We start from the raw sequence: 26,151 nt of genomic DNA, 5'->3' as shown, positions 1-26,151 counted from the left end.
GTTTGAACAATCCGGATAAGCGCAAGTAAGTACCATTTTGATTAGCCGCCGTACCTACAATGACTGTGCACTGTGTAAATGTGCAATGAGTGACGTATACGCGCGAACGATCACTTCCGGCGCTTACGTAAACTCGTAAACTATGCCAGAGCGCGTACACACCTCGCACACCGGATTTTTTACCTAATATACACAGAAATAGTGGTGTATTAGAGGTAAAAAATTACATAAATACTGTTCGGTTTCTCGCACAAACAAATCGTTTCGTGTCTTAGGACATCAATGTGTCACCATGTTTTTTTTTACTCTCATAGATTTTGTTACCATTGCCATGCATTATACGACTGATAGACTGCAAAGGTTGGAGTTAAAAATCATCATTTGTGTTCTACTGAAGAAACAAAGTCACCTACATCTTGGATGCCCTGGGGGTAATCATTTTTGGGTGAACTATCCCTTTAAGCCACTTGTTAGCATAAAAGCTTGAAATAAATCAGGACTGGTGCGTTACTGGTGTATAGTATGACGTAGATTAGAATAAACGTGAAAATATCTTCTCTTAACAGACCATACTGCTGAAATGCTAAATAATTTCTGTTTGGGTCCAATAAAATACGTAATCTGTGCAGAACCCTGTTTTGTTTCTGGGAGCTGTTCTCATTCCTCTTGTGATTACAATTAAGTAACACTACGAGGCGCTAGATGCAGCATTTTGCTTTTTGAGGAGATTATGCAACTGATTTCATCACAGAATAAAGGAACAATTCGTTGCATACATACTGTATACAGTATAATTCCTACTATTGTTAAAATGGCATGAAACAGTATGCAACAATAAATGTTTCAAACAGTATACTATGCTAGTAGCATTGCTACATCACAAATATACCACTACATCAAAAAAAAAATACCTGACCATGTTCATACTAGAAATGGAAAGTATCAAATGCATTTCAGTGTGAGACACCACATATAATCTGCAGTGTTTTTTTCTTGTATACTGCACATCTTGACAGATGTAGTAGGACATTCAGAACAGGTAAATACAGAAAATACACAGCCCATAGAGTCCATACTGCAAAAATAGTATAAATAGTATGCTGCTATGCATTACCATAGACTGTAACATTACAAACATATGTATTATCTATTTATTTAAATCACACTAAGAAACAAGTAAGAGCAGGTGTGCAATGCAGAAAAGGGAAAGAATTTATAAATAAATATTACTTATATATACTCAACACTATGTTATCCATGAATGGATGAATTTGTGGTAAACAATTTGAAATGCAGCAACACTCTAAATTGAGGCACAGCTGATTGGTGTGAGCAGATTGTTCAATAAACTTCTTCAACAGGTTCATCTCATCACAAATGACATTTGTTCCAATCCAAACACAAGGGAGTTTTATTTACTTCGTCTTTCCAAATCAAACACACAAGTCTCGTCTTGTCAAGCAGACGAAAGAAACATCTTCAAAAAACTACCACAGAAAACAGAATGGTGTAAATAAAATGTTGTTTTTTTTTACGAAAAAAAAAACATTCAATTAATAATACAAACAAACATAAACTACTTTTATCTCCTTCATAAAAACCTAATATGCCATAAAGTGTAAGTATCTTCATATGTTTTCATAGTTGAAGGTTTGCAGTCTTTGTAATAGCAAAATTATGTGAGGATACAACAGAATTATGCATCAGACTCCAATGCAGCTCTATATGAAATCATTATTAATATAAATAATTTACTCAAAGGCACATTAAGTCATTATTGAGTCATAATAATAGTAATAGTCATCATTGTGAACAGTATGCAATACAAGGCGCTACAGGTGCATAGAAATGAAATGCATAATCTACATGTGTTTATCCACAATAAAATATATATATATTTTTTTAGATTATCAGTCATTAAATAAAATATGAATACACGTTAATATATCAGCTTACTTTTTCAGTGGTGAACAGAACCATTTGATCAACTAAACTAAAGTAACAGTTAATAGACACAATAAAGCAAAGCAATACAGTATTTTAAATAAATAATGTCGAAAATGAAATAAAAACAAACTTCAAATTAGGGGCATACAGTAGGAACGATTGTATGTGAAAAAGAGGGTTATTTCTTTAAGATGTCTGACTGTAGAAATAACCATATGGCTCAGCGTAAACTACTTATCTGTGCAGTTACTGATAATGATAACTGAATTCACTGGCTCTCGTGAACATCGATGTCGGCCACGCCGTGCACCTGCGTCAGCTGTCTGCAGTCCAGAGACGCCACCAGCTTCCTCTTGCCCGCTATCGTGGGGATGAAGTGCTCCGTCACCGTCACGTTGGCATGTTTGCTCACATCACTGAGAAAACCGAGAAAGAGAAGACATATACAATACAATAGAAAGCAACTTCAGAGTCATAAAGAGCAGTGAACTGAGCTGAGTGCAGGTCATTGTTATTTAGTATGAGTTATATGATAGTTTTGATCATTATTATAGTACACTATTATAGTATTTATTCATATTTAGAATTAGCTTTTATTTTTATTTGATCAGTTCTAATTTAAAGTTTTGTAATTCTGTAATGTTTTTTTTTTATTGTTTTTTTTTAATCGAATTTTTATTTGTCACTTTTAGTCATTTTAATAGAGCAAGAGCAATGAACTGAATTGTGTACAGGTCAGTGTTATTTAGTATTTTATATTAGAATATGTATTATATTATAGTTGTTTGAATCTATTATAGTAAAGTATTACAGTATTTATTCATATTTAGAATTAGGCTTTATTTTTATATATTAATTTTTTTATTTAGATTTTAGTTTATATTTTAGTAACTTTAATTTCGACAATTTTATTAGTTTTTGTTTTGTATTATTAGTTTATATGTATATGTATATGTATGTATATGTGACCCAGCAAGCAGTCTTAAGTCGCTGGGGTATATTTGTAGCAATAGCCAAAAATACATTGTATGGGTCAAAATGATCGATTTTTCTTTTATGCCAAAAATCATTAGGATATTAAGTAAAGATCATGTTCCATGAAGATATTTTGTAAATTTCCTACTGTAAATATATCAAAAATGTATTATCATTAGTAATATGCATTGCTAAGGACTTCATTTGGACAACTTTAAAGGCGATTTTCTCAATATTTAGATTTTTTTTGCATCCTCAGATTCCAGATTTTCAAATAGTTGTATCTCGGCCAAATATTGTCCTCTCCTAACAAACCATACATCAATGGAAAGCTCATTTATGCATACATAATTGACCCTTATGACTGGTTTTGTGGTCCAGGGTCACACACACACACACACACATATATGAAATAACTGATTTACTGAAATAAATATATATATATATATTGTTTAGTAATTTTAGTACTTCAGTTTCAATTGACCCTTATGACTGGTTTTGTGGTCCAGGGTCACACACACACACACACATATATATGAAATAACTGATTTACTGAAATAAATATATATATATATTGTTTAGTCATTTTAGTACTTCAGTTTCAACTCTTTTATTTCAGTTTGTCACCAAAGCAACTTTTGTCATTTACAATTCATTTCAATTTAAGTTTTTGAATATTAGGTTTTTCATCTAATTTTTACATTTTAAACAACTATTTAATATTATATTATATTTATATTCACTATTTTATATTAACTAATCAAACAACTATTTATTTTATTATTTTCCTATTAGATATAGTGCAACATTCAACAAAACTCCACTTGTATTGTATGGTATTGGAAAAGGGAAATCATAGAGAGCGCTTTAGCAGGTTTAAATAATTGTATTTAAAAATATCCTACAGGGACATTTTTTCCAGTCCATAATCATAACAGTCCTGTTGGGAACTTTGTGATTTGGGATCTAGATTTTATGTTGTGTTTTGATTATGTAAGAAATTCCCATTAGGATCCTTCAGGATTGTTTCCAAATGGTAGAATTCTGAGAGGAATCCTGCACACATTCTGCTCTGGATGACTGTGAGGCTCTTACCCGACTCTGATGGGATGGAGGTCTCTCAGCCCCAGTCCTTCCACTCGGATGACCACATTACGCAGAGTACAAGGCAGAGGATTTGTGAATGTGATCTTCGCGGACATCTCCTTGCCCACATATGCCTCTCCCATAGGCTACAACAAGAAATTGAGGATATTTACAAACTCTCTCTGTTTTGGCATGGAGCAAAACATTCAGCAAAACCAGTATTGTGGTCAAATGAACTGCACAGTGGTAAAAAGCATGCAGCTGAGGGTTCTGGAAGTCTCACCTCAATGTTGAGATCAGGCGTTCGGAGCCTAAAGCTGGTCTGATTGGCCAAAACCTGCTGGGTCTCACTGACCCGTCCAGACAGAGTCAGCATGAGCGCGGCCTGATCCACCAGCTGATTCTGATACTGCGTGTATGGCAGCACCCATTCAATGATCTTCTCTGAAGGACGTAAAATAGACATAAAGAGATCATCAGCAATGCTTACGAGCTTTACACGTGAGATTCCTCAGTTTATTCGGTATACTGCCTATTTTTAAACAGTATGTGGATTAAATAAATAAATTAATAAAATGTTAATAATTGTTTTCTTTTTATCATTTATATTAAATAAACATGTTTTGGATATAAATACATAAGAAGAAAAAAATAATATATATATAAATAAATATATATATATATATATTAAAAGTTATTTGAAATAGTAAGAAATGTTTATGGTAAATTTACAGTACCAAATATGTATACACTTATTTACAGTAGTAATACAAGTTTTAGTTATTTTCTAAAGGATGTCAAATAGATATAAAGAGAATAATTATGTTTTTACAATTTGATGCAAATATATATAAAGGAAAACTGATTATTTTGATTATTCATATTTTATTAATTAGTTTATCTATTTTACTTTAAGTAATTTTAAGAAATAATTTACATTAAATGTATTATTTTCATGAAAATAATGTCATAATAAGAAATACAAGTATACAGTATGCAGTAATAAAGGTTTGTAAAAAAGCTCATTAATGTTGCATGCTTAATTCAGCAAATTGCATCAAGTTATTTCAGAAATGAATGTGTTCAAAGTGGTTTAAGTAAAAAAAATAAATAAATAAATGAATACGACTAGTGTGTATTTTATGTGTAAAAGCCTTGGCAGTCTTTATTCATATAATGAGAAAATATGCTAGATGTGTAATATTTCTCGCTAAAATTAAAACAGAAAAGTTGTTTTTTCTAAATTTTTGTTTCACAAAAACCTCTTTGTGGCGAAAGAGGGTTCTTCAGATTATAAAAAGGTAAGAAAGAGATGCTTCTTTAAAGAACCTTTGACTGAATGGTTCATTGTGGAACCAAAAATGGTTCTTCTATGGCATCGCTTGAAGAACTTTTTGAAGCACCTTTATTTTTAAGAGTGTAGTAATAAATAATTTTTCTTTTTCTTGTTTATTTATAATAAAAATGTCAGACTTGTGAGATGAAAACTCAAAAGGCCAAAACTGCAAGATGTAAACTCAGAAATCTGAGAGAATGTAAAAATTGCAAGATGTAAAGTCTCAAATATGAGTTTACAACTTGCAATTGTGAGAAAAAAAAGTCAAAACGGCAAGATATGAACTTAGAATTCTGAAAAAAAAGTCAAAGTTGAAAGATGTAAACAGAATTCTAAGAAAAAAATTGAATTACGAGATGTGAACTCAAAATTCTGAGAGAAAAAGTCAAAATTGCGAGATGTAAACAATTATGAGTTTGTAACTTGCTATTGTGAGATAAAAAGTCGCAATCATTCATATTTTTCCTTTTTTTTCCTGCAAGGAAAGCTTGTATCGTATACTGCCCACAGTATGCATACTGTTACAGTAGTGTGAGTAGTATGCTAGTATGCCAATCCGAACAAACCCAAGCTCACCTTCCTGTGGGTTCAGCTCCACATTAAGCGTGTCCTTCTTGACGGTGTCCTTCAGCATGCCGGTGTAGTACATGACCGCCACCTGGCTGTGGAGGGTGGTTCTGCGCGGCTGAGAGCTGGTGTTCTTCACCACGATCTTCAGCTGAGCGTCTCCTCCCATGCGTGGACCTTCTCCCTCCATCATCACCTCCACCCGCACATCCTCAGCAATGGGACTGGAGTAGACGTCGGGTTTAGAGCCATAGCGACAGGCGGTTTCCACAGCGATACGCTCCTCTTCCGAGCCTGATGTGACAGATTAAATAAGACAATTATACTGTATGTATCCTACATTTTTCAAAATGTTTTCTTTTGTGTTGAGCAGAATAAAGAAACTCATACAGGTTTGGAACAAGTTGACGGTGAGTAAACGTTGAGAGAATTTTGATATTTGGGTGATCTGTCCCTTTAAGTCTATTGTCTTATTGTTTATATTTTGTGTAGCTGAGTAACTGAGACAATGCTGACATTGTTTCCTGTGGGTGGAACTCGGTGAAGTTTAAACTACCCATTTGGAGATAATGACAGGTATTTTGGTGAAAAGGCTGAGTGATTACGGCAGAGGAATGTTAAGCCATTTATCGCCGGTTTAAACGGGTATTGTGTGCTCTTGGCTGCCTCTGTCCTGGCATTAGCCATCATTTCTGCTCGGTGTTGCTCTGGTAAGACAGCATCGACTAAGAACATGAATTTAACTCCTGATTGTATGGATGAATCTCACAAAGAAAGGTTATATTGCTCCCTAAAAATCAAACAGAAAAAAATATATATTTCTACAAAATAAAATCAAAATGTTTTTCGATTTTTTTTTTCTATTTGCTAATCATTTTAAGTATTTTAATGTATATTAAAATAAAAATATTACAACAAATAATACATAAAAATAATTTATATTAAACAAATTGATGAACATATATGTAAGAAAATAGTTTAATTTAATATAAATAATATATTTCAAATAATTAAAATAATTCATACTTTACAGTAATTTACAGTACAACATATATATTTATTTATATTATAATTTATATGTACATATGTGCAACATAAATATGCATTAATGTATAAATAATGTATATAGATGCATTTATCTATATCATGTATATTATTATTTTATGTATGTATGTTTTATTTTTAAATGTAATTTAATATAAATAATATAGAATAATAATAAGACAGCAAATTTATTTACAGGTGTAACAAATAATGTAAAACATTTACAGTAGTGTATATAAATGAATGAATAAATAAATATTGTGTGTGTGTGTGTGTTTACGGTTGTAATCCAAAGTTGGATGCTTTATGTTTTATGAAATAAAAAATTCTAATCTTTATGCAAAATCAAATGTCTTTAGTAGTAATATGACATTTCTTCACAGTTTTTGTGAGATTCACTCATATTACAATCTATTTCTTTTTCTACTGGCATTTGGATCTAATACAGTTTTCCCTGGGAAACTACACAAGTTCCCATACGAGCGTTCTCATCATTTTAATAGCATGCGATTCATCATTATGTACATATTGGTCCTGTTGTATTATGCAATATTTGCTCAGGGCCTCTTCTTTGACAGTTTCAGGTGGGTACAGGCAAAACGAGACACTGAGATTGACGTTTGATGTGTGTGAAAGTGTGTGTGTTTCGCACCTTCAGGATATTTGTAAAGGTGTGTGATGTCGACACGCTCATCGGAGCCCACAGCTTTAGTGCTGATGCAGTGGCCGACTGCTTTCTTCTCACTGTGGATCTGACCGAAGGTGCCATCCAGGTTCCTCTGCCAGTAGATCTTATCACTGTTCACCTGCAGCAGAAAAAGCACAAGGTTTCAGAAGAAACACCTTAAAGAGACAAGACTGTCAAGATAAATACAGGTTTCAAACAGGATCTTGCAGAGGGTATAAAGAAAATAGGAATTCCAACACGTCAGGACCGGCCTGTTCTGTAGCACATTCACATTTAACAGCATCCACGAGTATTTTAACTTCTGCACTGTGAAGTACTCCGAGTAAAACAGCACATTTAATGAAAAACATGAGAGCAAGTTGATTCTATCCATTACGAATAAAAAAACGTAAGAATAGATGATGTCCAGTGTTGTTCTTGTTACCTCGTACTATTAAAAATCATTTTGGGTCATCAAATACAGCTGAAATATAATAAAATATAAATACAGTATTAGATGAAAAATGAAGCAACCTTAATGTTGTCTTGGCAGCTAACTGAAATGAAGCAAGTTTATGTTGCAGTACAAAAAATACTAAAACTGAAATAAAACATAAACCCCTGAAATAAAACAAGAACTAAAAAGGAGAACATAAAAATGAAAGCTAATCTAAAATATGAATAAATATTATAATAGTAGTATATAAATAATACTCAAATATAATATTTATCATATAAGAAATACATAATAAATACTCAAATATGGTGAAAGAATATGGTTTTGAAGAAATTAGCAAGGGCAAGTTATCATATTCTAATGCAAAAAAAAACATGCCCAGATGAATTGTGCACAACTGCACGAATACAAAATTATAGTATTTTCCAGAAAAGAAGAAGTTGCACATGAAAATAAGTCACAACGTGTCAAAATTGCATGTCACATTTCAGAAATAATGTAAAACACCTGTAAATAATACTAAAACTAAACTTTTACAAATATTCTAAACACAATAAATATGTATTTTAATTCTTACTACATAAAAAGTACCTTAAATGTAACTATATTCAGAACAGAACAGGAATTATAGGGAAAAAAACACATTATAGTGGCATTTATTATTAAGTCTAAATATTTTTTTTTATATTAATAACAGATTTGAATATCAGTCGCTTTGGAATATAAGTTGCCGTATGTTTCATATTATAAAAAAAAAAAAAGTGGCTGATATTCCAGAAAAATATAATGGTTAAAAGAAACTGGTACCCATTTCTGAAGTAATTTTCATTGAATGTGCACTTTGATTTGTGTGCAGTAAATTTGATTAATCTAACATGCACTTTTCTAGACAGAAAGGATGTGAATGGCTCTTCTATGGCTGTTTATATAATGATAATTTGACGTGTCTGGACTCACTTCAGCGAAGACGAAAGGCGTGTCAAATTTAAGGTAGACCTGTCCAGAGCGAATAGCGGCCAGTGACGCCGGGCCGCAGCGGAACGTCCCGTGACTGGTCTCCTGGGGTGTGGAATCCACGGCCTGCCAGCCACCCATACCCGCAGGCAGATCCGGACGGGCCATCCAGCAGTCATTCCACACATGGAAGTTCCTGCAAAAGAGAGGAAATCACGGATTCAGAAAGAATGAGAAATTATATACCAGTACAACAGCAGTCTAGGACTTATTTCAATAAAATAATTCCATGAAAATGCACAAATCCTCACCATACAGAGTCCGAGTTGAGATGATGGATTGGTTCCATATTCTCATCAAAATACACATCTGTTGTCAAGGACACATCCGTATCATGGGCAGACTGGAAATTAGTTACGGAACGGGTAGGAATACCTAAACATCTCAATACTGGGACAGATAGAGAAAGAGAGCATGGGTTTAGCCATTTTTGTAAATATTCAATGTAATAATATACACAGTAAGTCTTATTTACTGTGACTCTATAAACAGCAAAAAAGAAAAAAGTAAGGGGGTGGCCTACACTTTTGTTATCCAAATAACAAACGCTCTCTTTTGTGTTTGGGCTTGCTGATATCGGGTTGGCTGATGCGTGCGTCTTCAGAGAGCCGCATTTTGAAACGCTCGGCACTTATCTGTGATTTTTTTTCACAGTTAAAGCTTTAATGTTAGACTCTTGAAAATAAAAGTTCCAAAAATATTGAACAAGAACCATTTTTGGATCCCCAAAGAACCTTTCAGTGAAAAATTTCAACCCAAATATTCAGATGTGTGCTGCACATTTTATGGAGGACGGATGAGGACTGTTTCCTGAACCAGTAGCCTACAATGCGTCTGTAGCACAAAGGCTGTTTCTATAAAGTTGGGCAATTCCAACTTTGCAAGGACAGTCTGGCGCTTCTGACTCATAGCCTGTAAGTACGTTTTTTATATTTAAAGAATTTGATTATTCAAACGTGAGTTTTGAGCAGTGTAGAGAGGCGCTTGTTGTTTGTCATTTCTCTGATCACAAATGCAGACATGGTTTTATGTTTACGCGGCGCGATACGCAACGCAACGCGTAAAAAGACGGTATAAGTCATTATAATCAGTAATTATGTCCCCACTGGATGCAACAAATGCCTCGTTTTATTGGTTTTGTCTCGTCTAGTGATGTCCGGATCGTGAACGAATCGTTCTATTTAACCGGATCTTCTTAGTGAACCAGTCAAACCAGTTCACCAAATCGAACTGAATCGTTTGAAACGGTTCACATCTCCAGTACGCACGAATCCACAAATTACTTAAGTTATTCGGTTTATAAACGTGCCTGACACTCCCTCTGACGCGAAATAAACCAATATCCCGAGTTATTCAGTTACTCCTAACAGTACATTGACTGAACTGCTAAAAGAGAACCGATGATTGGATGTGCACGAGCAGAGCAGCTGAGTCTCGTCCTGCTGGGAGACGGCATCACAGTATGGTAGGGGCGTAACATTTCCGTCACACTCTTGAAGTATTCGGCCAATCACAACGCACTGGATAGCTGGCCAATCAGAGCACACCTCGCTTTATTAGAACGATGAGCTTTGTAAAAATCGATGCGTTTCAGAAAGGCGGGGCATAGAGGAGAAACAATAATGTACATTATATGGAAAATAATGCGTTTTTTTTAACCTTAAACTGCATAAACACATTGCATTACACCAAATACACAAAATAATGTTCTTTTTAGCAACGTCATATGACCCCTTTAAAATAACTATTTGTGGTAGTGTGAAGAACATTTAAAAATCTAAAGAAAAATCTTCTTCATGGAACCATCAATGCCAGTAAAGACCCTTTATTTTCTAGAGTGTATATGCCTACAATTGGAATACTGAATAACTAACCCTAAGCTTTCCTGTTGTAAACTGGCAAACGGAGGCTGTTATCTGCTCACACACACCTGTGGTTGTGACCCCAGAAAACACCCAGCACTGGCCGTATTTGACGGGCTTTCCTCCTTCTCTGTGGTATTGTCTGAGGATTTCAACACTTCCACTCCAGGCCGTGGGAGACGTCCCACCCGCGTAATTCCCAGACCAGTTTCCCTCCAGAACACCAAGGTCATCCGGGGAATTGATCTAGAACGGACAATCAGATAAACTCACTAAGGGTTTCTGAGGTCACTGCAGGTAAAGAGTGTTTGTTAATCTGGCACTCTTTACAGATCTGTTCCAGCAGTATTGCTGGATGTGGCAGCACTCACCATGGCAGAAATTACTCGGACCACATTGACAGGATCTCCTCTACCCGAGGGAGGAACCTCGCTATTATCCAGCACAAACAGACAGGCCTCCAGAATTCCTTTCAGTTACTTGATGGGAGAGAGAGAGAGAGAGAGAGAGAGACAACTAAGTCAAATCTCAAGTCAAAGCATGGCATTGGCTTTGTTAAACAAACAAATTCTGGTTGCAAAGTTGACACATATTTTTGCTATTTTGTAAGCACAGTAATCACATGTTTTTTTTTCAAGCCAGTCCACAATTATAGCATAACTGATGTCAGATTTACCGTAAACGCCACATATAAACAAAATGAACTGTGGTTTGGTGCTTTATAAGATGTCTTTTCCTGTCTAAGTGGGCAGTTCTTGTGAGAATAAGTTCAAAAATGCTTCACGTTTTTGTGATATGCATTTACATTTAGTCATTTAGCAGACGCTTTTATCCAAAGCGACTTACAAATGAGAACAATGGAAGCAATCAGAATCAACATGTGGTGTTTTCCAAAAAAAAAAAAATCTAAATAGAATCATTGTTGTTAAACTAAAACTATTAAATATTGTTTTTTGGTAATTGAAATGAAGCTGAAATAAAAAGTAAATATTTCTTGAAAAACTAAAATCAGAAACCAATTGTTGCATTGCCAGCTAACTGAAATACATAAGTTTAAGTTGAACTACTAAAATTACTAAAAAATGAAATAAAAATGATTAAACATTACAATTAAATTCAAATGACAAAAGCGCACAAGCAAAATATTTATGTGTGTGTGTGTGTTTTTAAATGCAAAAACAGTAAGAAAATAACACTGACCAATATAAGTATATGGTGTATATACAGAAAAATTACAAAATCATTACATTTTCTTTCATAAAAAAAATCTTTAAAATCATTTTAAAAAAAGAATGCAAAATAAAGCTACATGGCAGGTAAAATATGTATGGCTGTTCACTGATCACTGGTAGTTGTGGTAAAACATTATGTTTTATATCTGTGTGTCAATTCCTTGTATTCCACATACAAGGTGTTCTTTTTTGGTATAAGGTAAGAAGTTCTCACAAGGATTTGTCAGTAGCATGTTTTTCCCAGAAAGTGCTTTATTCTGCTTTATTCTTAGTGCGTTATTTATCTTCGCACCTGGCCGAAGTTCCACGTACGAGCTCCAATCTGCTTCTCAGTGCCATAGTAGATTCTTCCAGTGTCATTTAAGACGTACTCCTTCAGCTCTTTCTCCCCCTCCATGTACACCGTGTCATCTGAAGAGAGAGAGAGAGACATGAGGGACCATGAACAGACAGTTCCAAGATTTGATTCGGTGGTTTGGGTCATTTTAATAGAAAGCAGTGTTATAGAGTGATGTAATCAATGTGAGCCACCGCAGGGCGTCTGGAATCTGCTGTGTTCTGCTTTCATCGAATGTTCTGTGTTCTGGGCGTCATCGTCTGAACAAGAGGGAGGTGCAATCAAACGGGAAAAGGGAAAAAAAGGAGGCACTATAATGTAACGGAAATGACTAGAGGAGATACTAGACGACTGAAAAGATTACAAAATGAATGGAAAAATGACTCATGCTAGAGAAAGTGTAATGGAAAGAGGCCAGAAAGAGTGAAGCATTGAGACAGAAAAACACAGCAGGCTCATACATACTATAGTTTATGTAGGGAACTTTATATACTGGAAAGGATTTTTTTTTTAAGATGTAATCATATTAGTTTTCCTTTAACACAACATCACAATTAAATAAACATATGTCAAAATTTTCCAGTTTCTGAAACAGTGTTGGTATTGCTATTTAAAACTATAGCTATTAAAAATCATTTACTTAATTGAAATAAAGCTGAAATAAAATTAAATATAAATATTAGATGAAAAAATTAATGTACTTTAAAAAAAAATTTTTTATAAGTTTAGTACACTGAAAAAAAGAATGTGTCACTGAAATGGCACGTTTTTTAAAATAAAAAAGATATATAGTAATAAATGAAATATTTGAAAAAATGACTAAAGCACAACATTTAGCAAAATTGCAAAAAAAAAGAAAAAAGATTCCAATTAACAAATTTGCATCCACTGAGCAATGCTCAACTTTACCTCTTTATTTGAATCTGCTTAAGCATTCTCTAAATGTTATTGCCATTGAGTAAATAATCAAGTTATGTCAAGTTGAAGTCAGCTACACCCTGTTATTGAAAGACTTCCTTAAATTAAAACACATTCATGCAGAGTTAGAGTTCACAATGTTCTGCAGAACAGGAATGAGCCAGCAGCTTTCAACAAAAGCACAGAGCATAAAATTAAGTGTTATAAAACAAAACAGACTGAAAGAAAGCAAAGAATGACAGGAAGGGGCCTGGAGTGAACGAGGAGCCAAGAAGGGAGAGAAAGAGAGTGGGAGAGGGAGGATATATTTGACATGTGAATCTCCAGATGAGGTGGAGCTGTAAAAGAAACATCAGGGAAAAAATGCAGGGAAAGAAAAGGTTTACTGTGCTTGGAGTGAAAGGTGATTTGGCAGACCTCTCTCTTTCTTTACAAAGCATCTCTGGCATTCAGTGCAGGAAGGAGGGCAAATCCTGAACCACCCAAGAAAACTAGCTTTAAACTATCAGACTAATAAGGACTCAAACACTTTGAATCAATGCAGAAGCTTTAAAGTTGAAAAAACTTTTATTATTATATGCATTAAATAAGTTCTCATTATTTATTTTGATTATGAATTTATTATTCATGTAATATATAATAATATATATTATGTATTATTCATTATTTATTTATTTTGATGAGCATTTCTATTATGTTTAATTGATTATTGCATTGTTTTATCTAGTTCATGATTCTTATCAGACGCAACACCGTAATGAGTCTACATCGTGAAACAGATATTATTGTGAGGCAGATCTTTTAAGAGAATCAAAACCATACAGAACCAATGACTCTAATGAGCCGGCTCTTTTTAGTGAATCAAAACCGTACAGCGCAACTAGTTTAGTCCGATTCCTGAATGATGAATCTCTTTTGAACAAACAGCACAACTGAATCTTGATTCTCGAACAAACTACTAATATGAGCCAGCTCAATCACAATCATACAGGACAGCCAGTTTAGTCTGATTCTTGAACAAATGACTCATATGAACAGGTTCTTTTCAATCAAATCAGTCCAACCGACTCAAAGCAGTTAAGTTACTAACTGGTCATCCAAATAACATTTTGTAGTTATAGATTATTCAGTTTTGAAAGTATTATTTTATAAAAACCTAATAATACACTAAATTAAATGTTTCCACATTTTTTATTTAGCATTGTTGTTTAATAGATGTCGTTAAGACTTCATATTGGACTGCCTCTAAAACTAAAAAGTCTGTATAAATACACTTTTTGCAAGAATTTCAAGAATCTATTATCAAACCAATCATTTGGCAAAGGAAAAAAAGTGAGGTGGCCATAACAACCATCATCTAATCTTACATTTCAAAAGACCACACGAAAAAGCACCTCAAACAAAACTGATTCCTGCTTGACAAATGTAAAACTAAAACTCTTGTAAGGACAAGATTACGAGTTACAGCCACTAACTGCAGCAAAGACAAGCAGCTGCTGGAACACAAATGGATTACAAGATTACGTTCATGAAGACTGACGTAAGTCACTGGACTGCAAATGGAAACTTGCACCTTCGTGTTGTATTGCATTAACAGTTGCCTGTGCAATATTTTAGGCTGAATATATCAGTGTTTCCCAGACGTGCTTCAGTAGAGGTGTGCGTTGGCTTCTTGTCAATGAACGAGTTCAGTTAAAAGGAAAGTGTGGAGTCATCTTCTATCTACGCAAGCTTGATTTCATATATCACTGCATTCTGAAATGTGGCATAACAGGAACAGGAAACTATGGCAAAAAAAAGAGAGCATAAAATATCTTCTTAAGGTAAGACGATGTGATTTCCATAACTTGCACCTTTCAAACTAGTGGAAAGGGAACATCTGAAAAAACATTTATTATTTGCATTATCTATTTGCATCTGTAGATTTCAATGTTTTATTTAATCATTGGATCCTGTGGGTGCCATCAGAATGAGAGTTCAAACAGCTGATATTTTAGCAATAGTTTGAAGATCGATTAGTTTCTTACAAACATGCAGCTTTTCATTAAAGTCATTCAATGTTGGACTGGAGTGGTGTGGATTGCTTTTGGATTATTGTGATGTTTTTATCAGCTGTTTGGACTCTCATTCTGACGGCACCCATTCACTGCAGAGGATCCATTGGTAAGCAAGTGATGCTAAATTTCACCAAATCTGATGAAGAAACAAACTCATCTATATCTTGGATTGCCTCAGGATGAGTACACTTTCAGCAAATTTTCATTTTTGGGTGAAGCATTCCTTGAAGGATGCTGGAACTCTATCAGTCTTACCTTCACACCAGGGATTGAAGAGCATGTAAATGTCTTTATCGTGGTCATGCGTGGTAGTTTCGCCAGTCTTCAGACATTGCGTTGTGATGGTCAGCTTGTACTTCCCGATAACAGCAGTGACGGGGGAGTTGACAGACAGCTTGACCCTGTTGACATTCTGCTCCACGATCTTGGCCTCCCAGCTTTCATCCTGGAGCTCTTCCACCAGCGGTATGATGATGTGTGTCCTCTTCGACACCTGCGGGAGCGGCCCTGAATGACGACATGAAACATATGGTTTAAGGAGAGGCTCAACTGGCCTTTAGAAGAACGTGACGAATTCGGTTCCAGGTTTCATGATTACACAAAGGTGCTGAAATCAGGGTTATTATAGTTCACTAAAACTAAAGCCAAAAATGTAGAGTTAACTACAATAAAATATAAAAACTGTAAACGTCCTTCATTTCGGTTAGTTGCCAAGGTAACATTTTTCATTTTCAGACTTTAATTTGAAATGCTAAAGTAACTAAAACGAAATAAACTAAGTAAATAAATAAATCAAATTGATATCAAATATACAGACTAACAGAACACACACAAGATATGAAACGTGAAAACCGCTGTCTAAGAAAATCAGTACACATGACTAAAGAAGAAAAAGTCAAGTTGCTTTTTAATGAAACGTTACTTTCATGATCCAATAAATTGCTGGTTTTTGGGTTGAACATCCTGTTTCAATCTGAAATTTGGAGGTACTTTACTTTATTGTCTGTACAGATTTCATATTTGATACTAGCATAAAACCATTCAATAAACTGTATACTGTACGTACACTTACATATCTATAGAACACATGGAACACACACTGTGTATGTGTATGTATACAGTTTACTGTGATAAGATGGGTTGTGAATCTAACCACATCAGTTAGTTTGAAGGGTTGAGTTATCTTGTATCAGTATGAAGTGGTTTGCATTGCTTCAGGGATGAATTCCTTCTTATCTCTCCCTCACTTCCTTTCTCTGCACCAGAGGTGAGCTCTATCACTGAGAGAGAAATTTTGAACACATGCATTTATGCCCTTATCACGGGATGAGCATTCCCGTCGTGTTTGCCAGTCTAAAACTAACAATTATAAAACACAGTCAACAGAAACAGCAGAAAGAAAGACTGTATTTTAATAACAACATATACTAGTTTTGTTCATGAGCATGCATGTGTATGGGGGACTGGGACTAGTTGTCACACTTTTTACTCTGGTGAATATTTCTCATGCTGGGCTTATTTCTGAATGTCAAATATCTTGAGTCAGCGTTAAATAAAATTTTTGACCAGGAAAAAATATACACGTTACATTAAACACTGGTTGACACTAAAGTGGGGCATTTTACCACATTATATGGGGTAAGTTGTCACAATGGAAATTTGCTGTTTATTGGCATGTTTTTAGATGTTACATTCTTTTATTAATTTATTTTATATTCTATTCCTAGATTTAAAATATAAGATATTTAAGATGCCATTTCAGCAACATTTAAACAATCAACATTATAAAAATTGAAAAGGTTGGATTTTTTTCAGTTGTTTGGAAAGCATGAATAGGTTTTTTTAATAATTTTAGATTTCACTCAAAAAGAGTCAAAGCCAAAGAAATTAAATTAATAAATAAATAAATACATACATAAATATAGCTGAAATATGTATAATGATTTTTAGAAATATTTATTTGTTATAAACAACTGAAAAAGTCTAGATTTATAAATACCCTCTGAATACTTGAAGATTTCACTACATGAAATCAAAAACCAGCATACAACACTAAAAGATAAGATAAAAGCATGTATTTGTGAAATCTGACCATATAGTTCCTGAGATTCAACTTCACACTCACCTGTCTTCATTTCCAGGTGAAGTTTATCTGTGTTTGGGTTGAAAGGTCGTGAGAGGTCGAGCTCTATTTGAAAAGTCTGGCCTCTGCGGATGATGAGCTGCTCGCTGTTGTATTGATCCGTGTGATGCTCCTTCTTGTTCCGATCGGATTTCCGACTGAGCAGATCCACAGAACGCACTGCTAGAGTCAACTCTGATGAGAAAGAGGGAGAGAAGAAGAAAAGGATTGAGTTTGAGGAACTTCAGCTGAAGTTTATGAAAAGAAGTCTCAAATCTTATGTAAGTAATCAGACCGAGCTCCTCACCGTCCAGCTCTGTATCTCCGGTGGGAGTCAGCGGAGTCGTCGGTCCTTCATTCTCTCCGTCCCCGGCAGCCACACCATCCACTTCACCGCTCACATCATACGAGCTGTTCTGTTTCTGGAAGCAACACGGACAGACTCTCCGAAACCAGCTGCGGCATCCGCTCTCTTCTTTCTTCATTTTGGACTCGGTGTGTCTCTCTGGGACGGCCTGGCCATTGCTGGCAGAAACACCATGGAAACGGCCGACAGCGGCGTTATCTCGGATTGACAGTCTTTCTCCTGGCATCCTGGAAAACATCATACAAAATAATTAGATGGAAAATAGTGTAAAGACTTGGAATCCGCACGCAGACAATAAATGTTTAGCAATGCATTTGTTGATAATGATGAATTGCTGAAGCAAACGCAAAGAGAATGCAAATTAGATTTTAAAACTAAGATTCATAATCTAAAGGACAAATAATAAAAGGACAATAAAAAATAGAGAATTTGTTATTTTATAAAAACATTTCTGTCATGACAACTCTTGGATGGATTGGCATGGTAATGTACATGACAATGTTAATGTATTTGGTCTTGGCGGAATAGATCTGCTACGCTGCTGCTGCTGCGGCGGCAGAGCAAGTACCGAGACTTGCTACTGCCAATACATCCACAACATGCTGCTGTGAGCATGTAAGAAATATTACTGCTGCAAGTATAACATATGAAATAACCCCCATATAGCATACATGAATCACCTCGTAGCAGATCTATACAGGGGGAGCTGGGGAAGGTGGAGGGTTTCTGAAGCAAGCTGCAACTGCTACAACACGCACTAGTCATATATTTGAATGTTGAGCAGCGAGCTCATTGGCTACCGATACAGGAGAGAACCAATCAGTTGTGCCATGTGATAATGATGCCATTAGGTCAGATTGAGTTTATACTGTCGTGAATGTGCGTTCAATGTGACGCAGTAGAGACGAAAATGTGGAATAAAGTCGTTATTTTTGTTTTCTTTGAGCAAAAAAGTATTCTCGTAGCTTCGGAACTTTACAGTTGAACCACTGATGTCACACGGACTACTTTGTCTTTCCTCTTGATACTTTTCTGGTCCTTGAATGTGGTAGTTACCTTGCTGTCTATGGGAGGGTCAGAGAGCCCTCAGATTTCATCAGAAATATCTTAAATTGTGTTCCGAAGATGAACGAAGGGCTTACGAGTTTGGAACAACACAAGGGTGAGTAATTAATGACAGAATTTTCATTTTTGGGTGAACTAACCCTTTAAACTGACGTTTGTTTGATTGGCCAGAACATTTTATAGGAAAGAGCATTGCAGAAGTAGGCTAGTATTTAGAAATGATAAATAATACTAATATTTTAATTAGATTAGTATTCCATTCCAAACATAGCATAATGCTTTCTCCCATGTTACATAATCAAAAAGTTCAGCAGCATGAAAGCCACCATGGAAAGAAAAAGTCCCCATACATCTGCGTTTCTCCACAGAGTTGTTAAAGTAATTGCCTATTTGGACATGAGCCGTAAACTTCGGCATGCTGTTTAAACATACATGAATTTCCCCGCATTGCTTCCGCTGGCAGATGTGCCCCAGATTGCCATTAAAATATATGTCAGTGATTATTCACAAACGATCAGTGATCACTAGCACTTTGGTACAGAAAAGATTTAATGAAAAGGAACAGAAATGCTGACATTACATGTGGATTTGGTCCCAGTGGCACTGAATAAACAGTAAAAATGAGAACCATGTTTCCTCCAAATGGCCTTGTGCTCTCCTCCATCTCCTCAACATTTTTTCTTCTGTTTTCTCAAGACTTTTCTCACAATCGCCAAATTCCATTTGTGAGATGCATTCCTTTCATCTTAACATAAACCAGACATGCCTCTGCAGTACCTTCTCAACAGAAAGGAGATTAAATGGACAGCAAATTGAGACTTTTTAAATATTGTTCTCATCAGATTTTCCTCTTCAGACCCCAACAATCTCACTTTTAAACTTCAGAGACTCTCAAACAGTGCTCAGATTTGCAGAGATACAAACACCTGCAATACAAATCCGAAGATTTCAATATAAACTCAAACAGACCAAATGATCTGATATTCATTTGAAAGCTCTATACTCTAAACTATTGACTCATTTGTGCTTCTATGTTGATTTCTCCAAATACATGGATGTGATACATCAACAAAACATAACTGGGAGCTTGTTTAAATCTCTTTAGCTATAAAAAGGGGCAAATTTTACTCAAGGAATGTTAATGATCTGTTATCCTCTTATTTAAATGTGTTGTAAGCAATTTCACCCATTTTGCTGACTTCCATCAGATTGAGTCTCTCAATTAGATTGCTTTTAAACACATCAGCTAACATGTTTGGTTATATTTACCTTTTAGTTAAAAAAATGGCCAAAGGTTTACCAGTATAACACATTCAAACACACACAGTTCTGCTCATAAGTCTGCAGCTGTATATGTGAATGTGTTCAGACCAAGAATCTGTGCTATGCAGTCACTGAAGCCTGCAGACTGTATGCCATGAATACTACAGTTACAGGACAGACCAGAGGACAAATGTGAATGCAAATGACATCTGCTTTGACATGTTTTATTCAATTAGGAAATAAGCATTCATGATTGGTGTCATGAGAACTTTCACAAGGCCTGATGAGTCGCCTTCAGTTTAAGGGTTCTCACAGGAGCAAACACTCAAAGACTCAAAGCAATTCAAGCAATTCTCTGTCTTTAACCAATGAGCCACCCAATTTCCTACAAGACTCGTGAGGTCACAACCTCTACGGCCCTGCAGGCACAAACTGATCTGTCTAGGAATGAGAAATCACAAATGAGAGCTCTTTAATGCCTCAATTGTTTCTTCTAGACAGAACAAATTAAGACTTTTGCTCCTGCTTCCATGTGTCTTGTCTAGACTCTCAGAATAGATCTGAATTATAACATACCAAATCAAAATAAAAGTCTGATGGTTAAGCATTTGAAAATGAAGAAATTAAGATAATGAAGAAATTAAGAATAAATAATAACCATAAATAATAGCATTGTCACATTACAGTTTTAATTTAAAATAAATTATTATATTGTTTCATTTTAAAACGTAAAATAAATACTAATTTTTGTATTTTACAGTGGTGATTATTTATTCTTTTATTTATAATATTATTTTTCTAAAATACTACTTTGTATTTAACAGTGAAATATTACAATAGTATTACTTCTTGTTTTGCTTTTAATTTGTACATTTATATTTTATAGTAATTTATTTTCCTAATTAATGCTGTTCAGTTGCTTTGTCACAATCTGTATTGTTAAAAGCGCTATATAAATAAAGGTGACTTGACTTGACTTAATTATGAAATACTTTTTCGAGGTTGTAAATAAAACAAAGATTATTAGAAGTAATACTATTTCAGTTACTCTACTTCAAAATTTCAAGTTCAATCCAATATTTCTACACCTATTTTTTTTAAGAATGAGCACAGCAAACGTAGATTTTTAAATCACAATTTTTATTTAAAAAAAAATAAATCAAATTCCGAAAAAAAAAAAAGAAAAAAATATAAAAAACCGTAAAACCTAAAATGTTGCTACTGTATTTTTTTACGGTAAAATTCCGGCAACCACAGCTGCCGTTTTTTTACCATACATTTTACAGATTTTTTTTTTTTACAGTGTATATGCAACGTATATCCTTAAGGCATATTGAACAAATAGGCTACATCAGTACAGAATAACTGTGGCTTGTAAATGTGGTTTTAGTTTCTCAGTACTCCAAGTTCACACTTCAGTCATCCAAATAGAAGTACGGAGACACTAAAAGTGTCTACTTTCTACATGGCAACACGCAGAAACCGTTATAGTTTTTATAATTATGGGCGATAATATTATCTTCAGAACCTTAAAACTTGGAAGAACAGCTTCACAATGTTGCCGTTTAACTGAAACCCAACTGAAAAAGTCTCATGAGCTATTAAAGAGCAACCTTAAAGCAACACATTTTCCACTGGGTGTTGTGTATCATGAGATGCCGCAGGGATTTATGGATGTTTAGAATGAATCCTTCAAGTATACATAGACAGCTATGATTAGAATGCTAGAATGCCTGACCCTAATGCCTCTAAAATACCCAGGCTGCAGTCTTTCTCACACATCTGCTCACGCTAAATCATGACGCACCTTGACCTACGACCCCTACGGTACATACTAATATGTGACCCTGGACCACAAAACCAGTCATAAGGGTAAATTTTTCGAAATTGAGATTTATACATCATATGAAAGCTGAATAAATAAGCTTTCCATTGATGTATGGATTGTTAGGAGAGGACAATATTTGGCTTAGATACGACTATTTGAAAATCTGGAATCTGAGGGTGCAAAAAAATCTAAATATTGAGAAAATCGCCTTTAAAGTTGTTAAAATTAAGTTTTTAGCAATGCATATTTCTAATCAAAAATTAAGTTTTGATATATTTACAGTAGGGAATTTACTAAATATCTTCATGGAACATGATCGTTACTTAATACCCTAATGATTTTTGGCATAAATGAAAAATCAATAATTTTGACCCATACAATGTATTTTTGACTATTGCTACAAATATACCCCAGCGACTTAAAACTGGTTTTGTGCTCCAGGGTCACATATGAGTTTTCCAAGGATAAAACTGCAATATTGTTACAGTACACTGATAATCGTCATATATACACTACATTAAAAAGTTTGGGGTCTAAGTTTCTATTCATCAGAAGATTCTGAAGAAAGCACGTATCTCGGTTTCTGCAAAGCAATACAACTGTTTTCAACATTAATAATAATGAGAAATGTTTCTTGAGCAGTAAATCAGCATATTAGAATGATTTCTGAAGGATCATGTGACACTGAAGACTGGAGTGATGATGCTGAAAATTTAGCTTTGCTTCACAGGAATAGCTAAATTACATTTTATAATATATTCAAATAAAAACAGTTAATTGTAAATAAAAATAAATTGTAAAGTGTAATAATATTTCACATTTTTACTGTTTTTACTGTATTTTTGATCACATAAATGCAGTCTTGGTAGAGATTTCTTTTTTTTTTTTAAACATAAAAAATATTGCACATTCATAAGTTTGTGATTGGTACTTTTGCAACTGTGCGTATGAGGTCTAAGGTCTCCTGCAGCTGGTCTGAAGCCAAAGATATAGAGCAAGCAGCTGGCATATATGTGCACCTGAGAGGGACGGCTACTGATCTACTCCACTGAGCCAGATTTAGATTTTAAAGAGATGTCATTCTCAGATTGTCATTACTTTACTCTCATGTGCCCCAAACTACATTTCTTTTCCCTTTGTAAAGCACAAAAGGAGATGCTTGACACATGCTAGACAAAAAGTTGATCTTATAATAAAATAGTTTTGTGGGAGGAACACTGAAAATAAATATAGATATTCACTTAAAATCTTGCAAACATTACATTTTTGGTCTGATTTCAGTGATGGATTAAACAGGAGCATACAAATTTAATATTTTTTTATTAATATTTTTATTAATATTTTTTTTATCTGTTTTGGTCTGTCGTTGTGTGCAAAAGAGCAGCATGAACCATCTGCAAAACTTTTTGTATTCCAAAAACTGGTATGAATCAACATAAAGGTGAGAAAATTATGTTGAATTTCAATTTCTGAGTGAACTGTTATATAAAGCGGTGCAGTGTGTGTTCGCATAGGATCATAGATGGCACCAAATTATTTTCATTTCAACACAAGGTTTAATTTGGTGTGACTATCGCCCACTTGGTTCACATGGAAACGTCCCATACGGTTGCACCTAGCAACACGATCAAAATAAAAAGCATAATGTCTCCCACCTGATGAAGTCACGATCTTCAAACCAGACTTATGACATGCATTTCAATTGCATTTCACATTTCTATGATGCAGAACAGGAGAATGACTGGGCTTATCACCAATCGAGAAATAACATGACTCTACATGCTGTAATTGCACAGCAAATAGATATTTTACATAGGTTCCCTTACGAAAAAATAAGTTTATTCAAGTGTGCTATTAGTACACTTCTTTTAAACTAAAAAATAGGAAAGTATACTTTTAGTCTACTTTTCATGTACTTCTCAGAAATGGGCTTTGTGTACTTCTCAGAAAGATACTTAAAATGACATTTAAGTATACTTGACTTATAGCCTACTTAGAAAAAGTCTAAATAGATTTGAACTATACTTGTGTTCCTAGAATCCGTGTTTTCATTGTTATACTGTAGGTACACATCTTCTGTAGAGAATTTCCAACAAACACAAATGAAGAAGAAACCGAAACAACAGATGCATCCACATGTAATCTAACACGATCATCAGACATTAAACAGCATCAAAACTGTGTAAAGTTGATGTAATGTCGACCAATGAATAATGACTGTCAAGCTTTGGGGTGTTGATCGACTCTATCTACGTTTTGATTATCGTTCTGAATCCAATTCATAGTCTTTTTTCAGCTTTTTGTTCAAAATTTTGTTTATTTCTTTTTTTCTGTATTATTTATGAAACTTGCCCACATTCAAGTGCTTAAAAAAAGAATGCATGAAGCTAGAATAAAAAGTTTTTGTTTACAAACAGATACCCTGTTCTTTCTTTTGGTGTTTTGCATGTTCAGATATCTATATGACAAAATATATACAAATTAACACCTAAATAGGGACATAGTAGTATACTTAAAGTATGATGTAAAGTTCACTTAAAGAAAACTTACGAGTATACTTGCAATATAAAACTACTAAACTAGTAGTTTACTAAGACTATACTTTAAAGTGTACTAAAAATGCTACTACAAGTATTTAATTAGAAAACTATCAGTATTCATATCATTCATATAACAAAAGTTCACTTTTAGTATAGTTGCAGTACAAGCTAAAATATTGTTGTAAACTAGTTGTGTACTTAAAGTGTACTACTGTTATACTTAAAGTATACTTAAAAGTATACTTTTATATACTAGAAAGTGGGCCAACTTGGTCCCAAGGAGTATTTGAATAGTACGCTTACAAGTATACTACTAGTACACTGATATTTGTATACTTGCTACATAAAGTATACTTACAAATATACTTGAACTTTACTTAAGTATACTTAATAAAATAAACTCGAAGTATACTACTTTTTGGTAAGGGTTAGTTCACCTCTACTGGCTCGTTTTCTGTGTTGATTTCGGCATTCAAAACCAGACCCTTATTGTTAGAAATGCATACAACTATGTCTTTAAGAACTTGTTCGACTGATGCTAAAAACTTAAAAAGTTCATGTTTACTGTATTCGGAGTCATGAGACGAGCACATGATAATCACACTGACCAGTTATGTGGAATAGACAAAATCCTTGTTTGACTCAAATGGATAGCCAGGGAAAAAATGTGCATGCAGTAGCCCCAATAAATTGATAACTGTGATAATAAATGAAACACACATGTAAAATAAAAAAAATAGCAGGATAGGCTATGAAATGATCATCATCTGTCTTATTCTTTTGTGCAGAGGCCAGCAGAAAATGCTAAGAGATGTTCTCGGGTCTGATGTATGTTAACTAGCCTATATGAAGAGGTTTTCGTTTAGTTGCTCACTTTATCAAATCAAATACAGCTGTACTGAATTCACAAGCAAAAAACACATCTGGAAATCATGTAGAACCCAGCTTGCCAAAACAAAAAAAGCATCAGCTTCGGTCCAAATACTGTATGCAGCGTAGATATCCTTAAGACATACTGAACAAATAGGCTTCATCAGTACAGAATAACTGTGGCTTGTGAATGTGGTTTTAGTTTCTCAGTACTCCAAGTTCACACTTCAGTCATCCAAACGGAAGTACAGAGACACTCGCAGAAAACCGTTATAGTTTTTTATAATTATGGGCGATATTCTAATCTTCAGAACCTTCAAACTTGGAAGAACCTCCCAAGAAGTCAGCGCATTTACAGACGCATTTCTCCACAGAACAAACAGCGAGACTGACAGCAAGTGACACATGAACGAATAAAAAGTTTAGACTTACTTTTTTTAACAGGGTTTCTTCACGATATCCCTATAATGTTCTTCAGATGTATGTATGAGTTTCAAGACTGCAATACGCGAACAAACTCTCAGCAAGTCAAACCGACACTGGCCAAGTCTCGCCCTCTCTCGAGGGTTAATACCGTCCCCAATGCACCCACCCCCC

At 34.5% G+C, this 26,151-nt stretch overlaps 1 protein-coding gene across 1 annotated transcript; it reads right to left on the bottom strand.

The window, feature by feature from the left end:
• Positions 1 to 1,633: 1,633 nt before the first annotated feature.
• Positions 1,634 to 26,111, bottom strand: tgm1l1 (transglutaminase 1 like 1). Its single transcript, XM_071582428.1, is given in 14 exon segments — positions 1,634 to 2,363; positions 4,018 to 4,154; positions 4,292 to 4,452; positions 5,921 to 6,205; positions 7,608 to 7,761; positions 9,037 to 9,229; positions 9,345 to 9,483; positions 11,024 to 11,201; positions 11,327 to 11,434; positions 12,480 to 12,598; positions 15,755 to 16,006; positions 17,625 to 17,816; positions 17,929 to 18,215; positions 25,987 to 26,111. Coding segments are annotated over 13 exon segments (2,352 nt in total). The 5' UTR covers position 18,215; positions 25,987 to 26,111; the 3' UTR covers positions 1,634 to 2,215.
• Between the last annotated feature and the right edge of the window lie 40 nt (positions 26,112 to 26,151).

Source organism: Sinocyclocheilus grahami, unplaced genomic scaffold (assembly GCF_001515645.1).
Source record: "Sinocyclocheilus grahami isolate Dianchi unplaced genomic scaffold, SAMN03320097.WGS_v1.1 scaffold280.1, whole genome shotgun sequence".
NCBI classification, from domain to species: Eukaryota; Metazoa; Chordata; class Actinopteri; order Cypriniformes; family Cyprinidae; genus Sinocyclocheilus; species Sinocyclocheilus grahami.
This window is presented reverse-complemented; position numbering and strand designations above follow the sequence as displayed.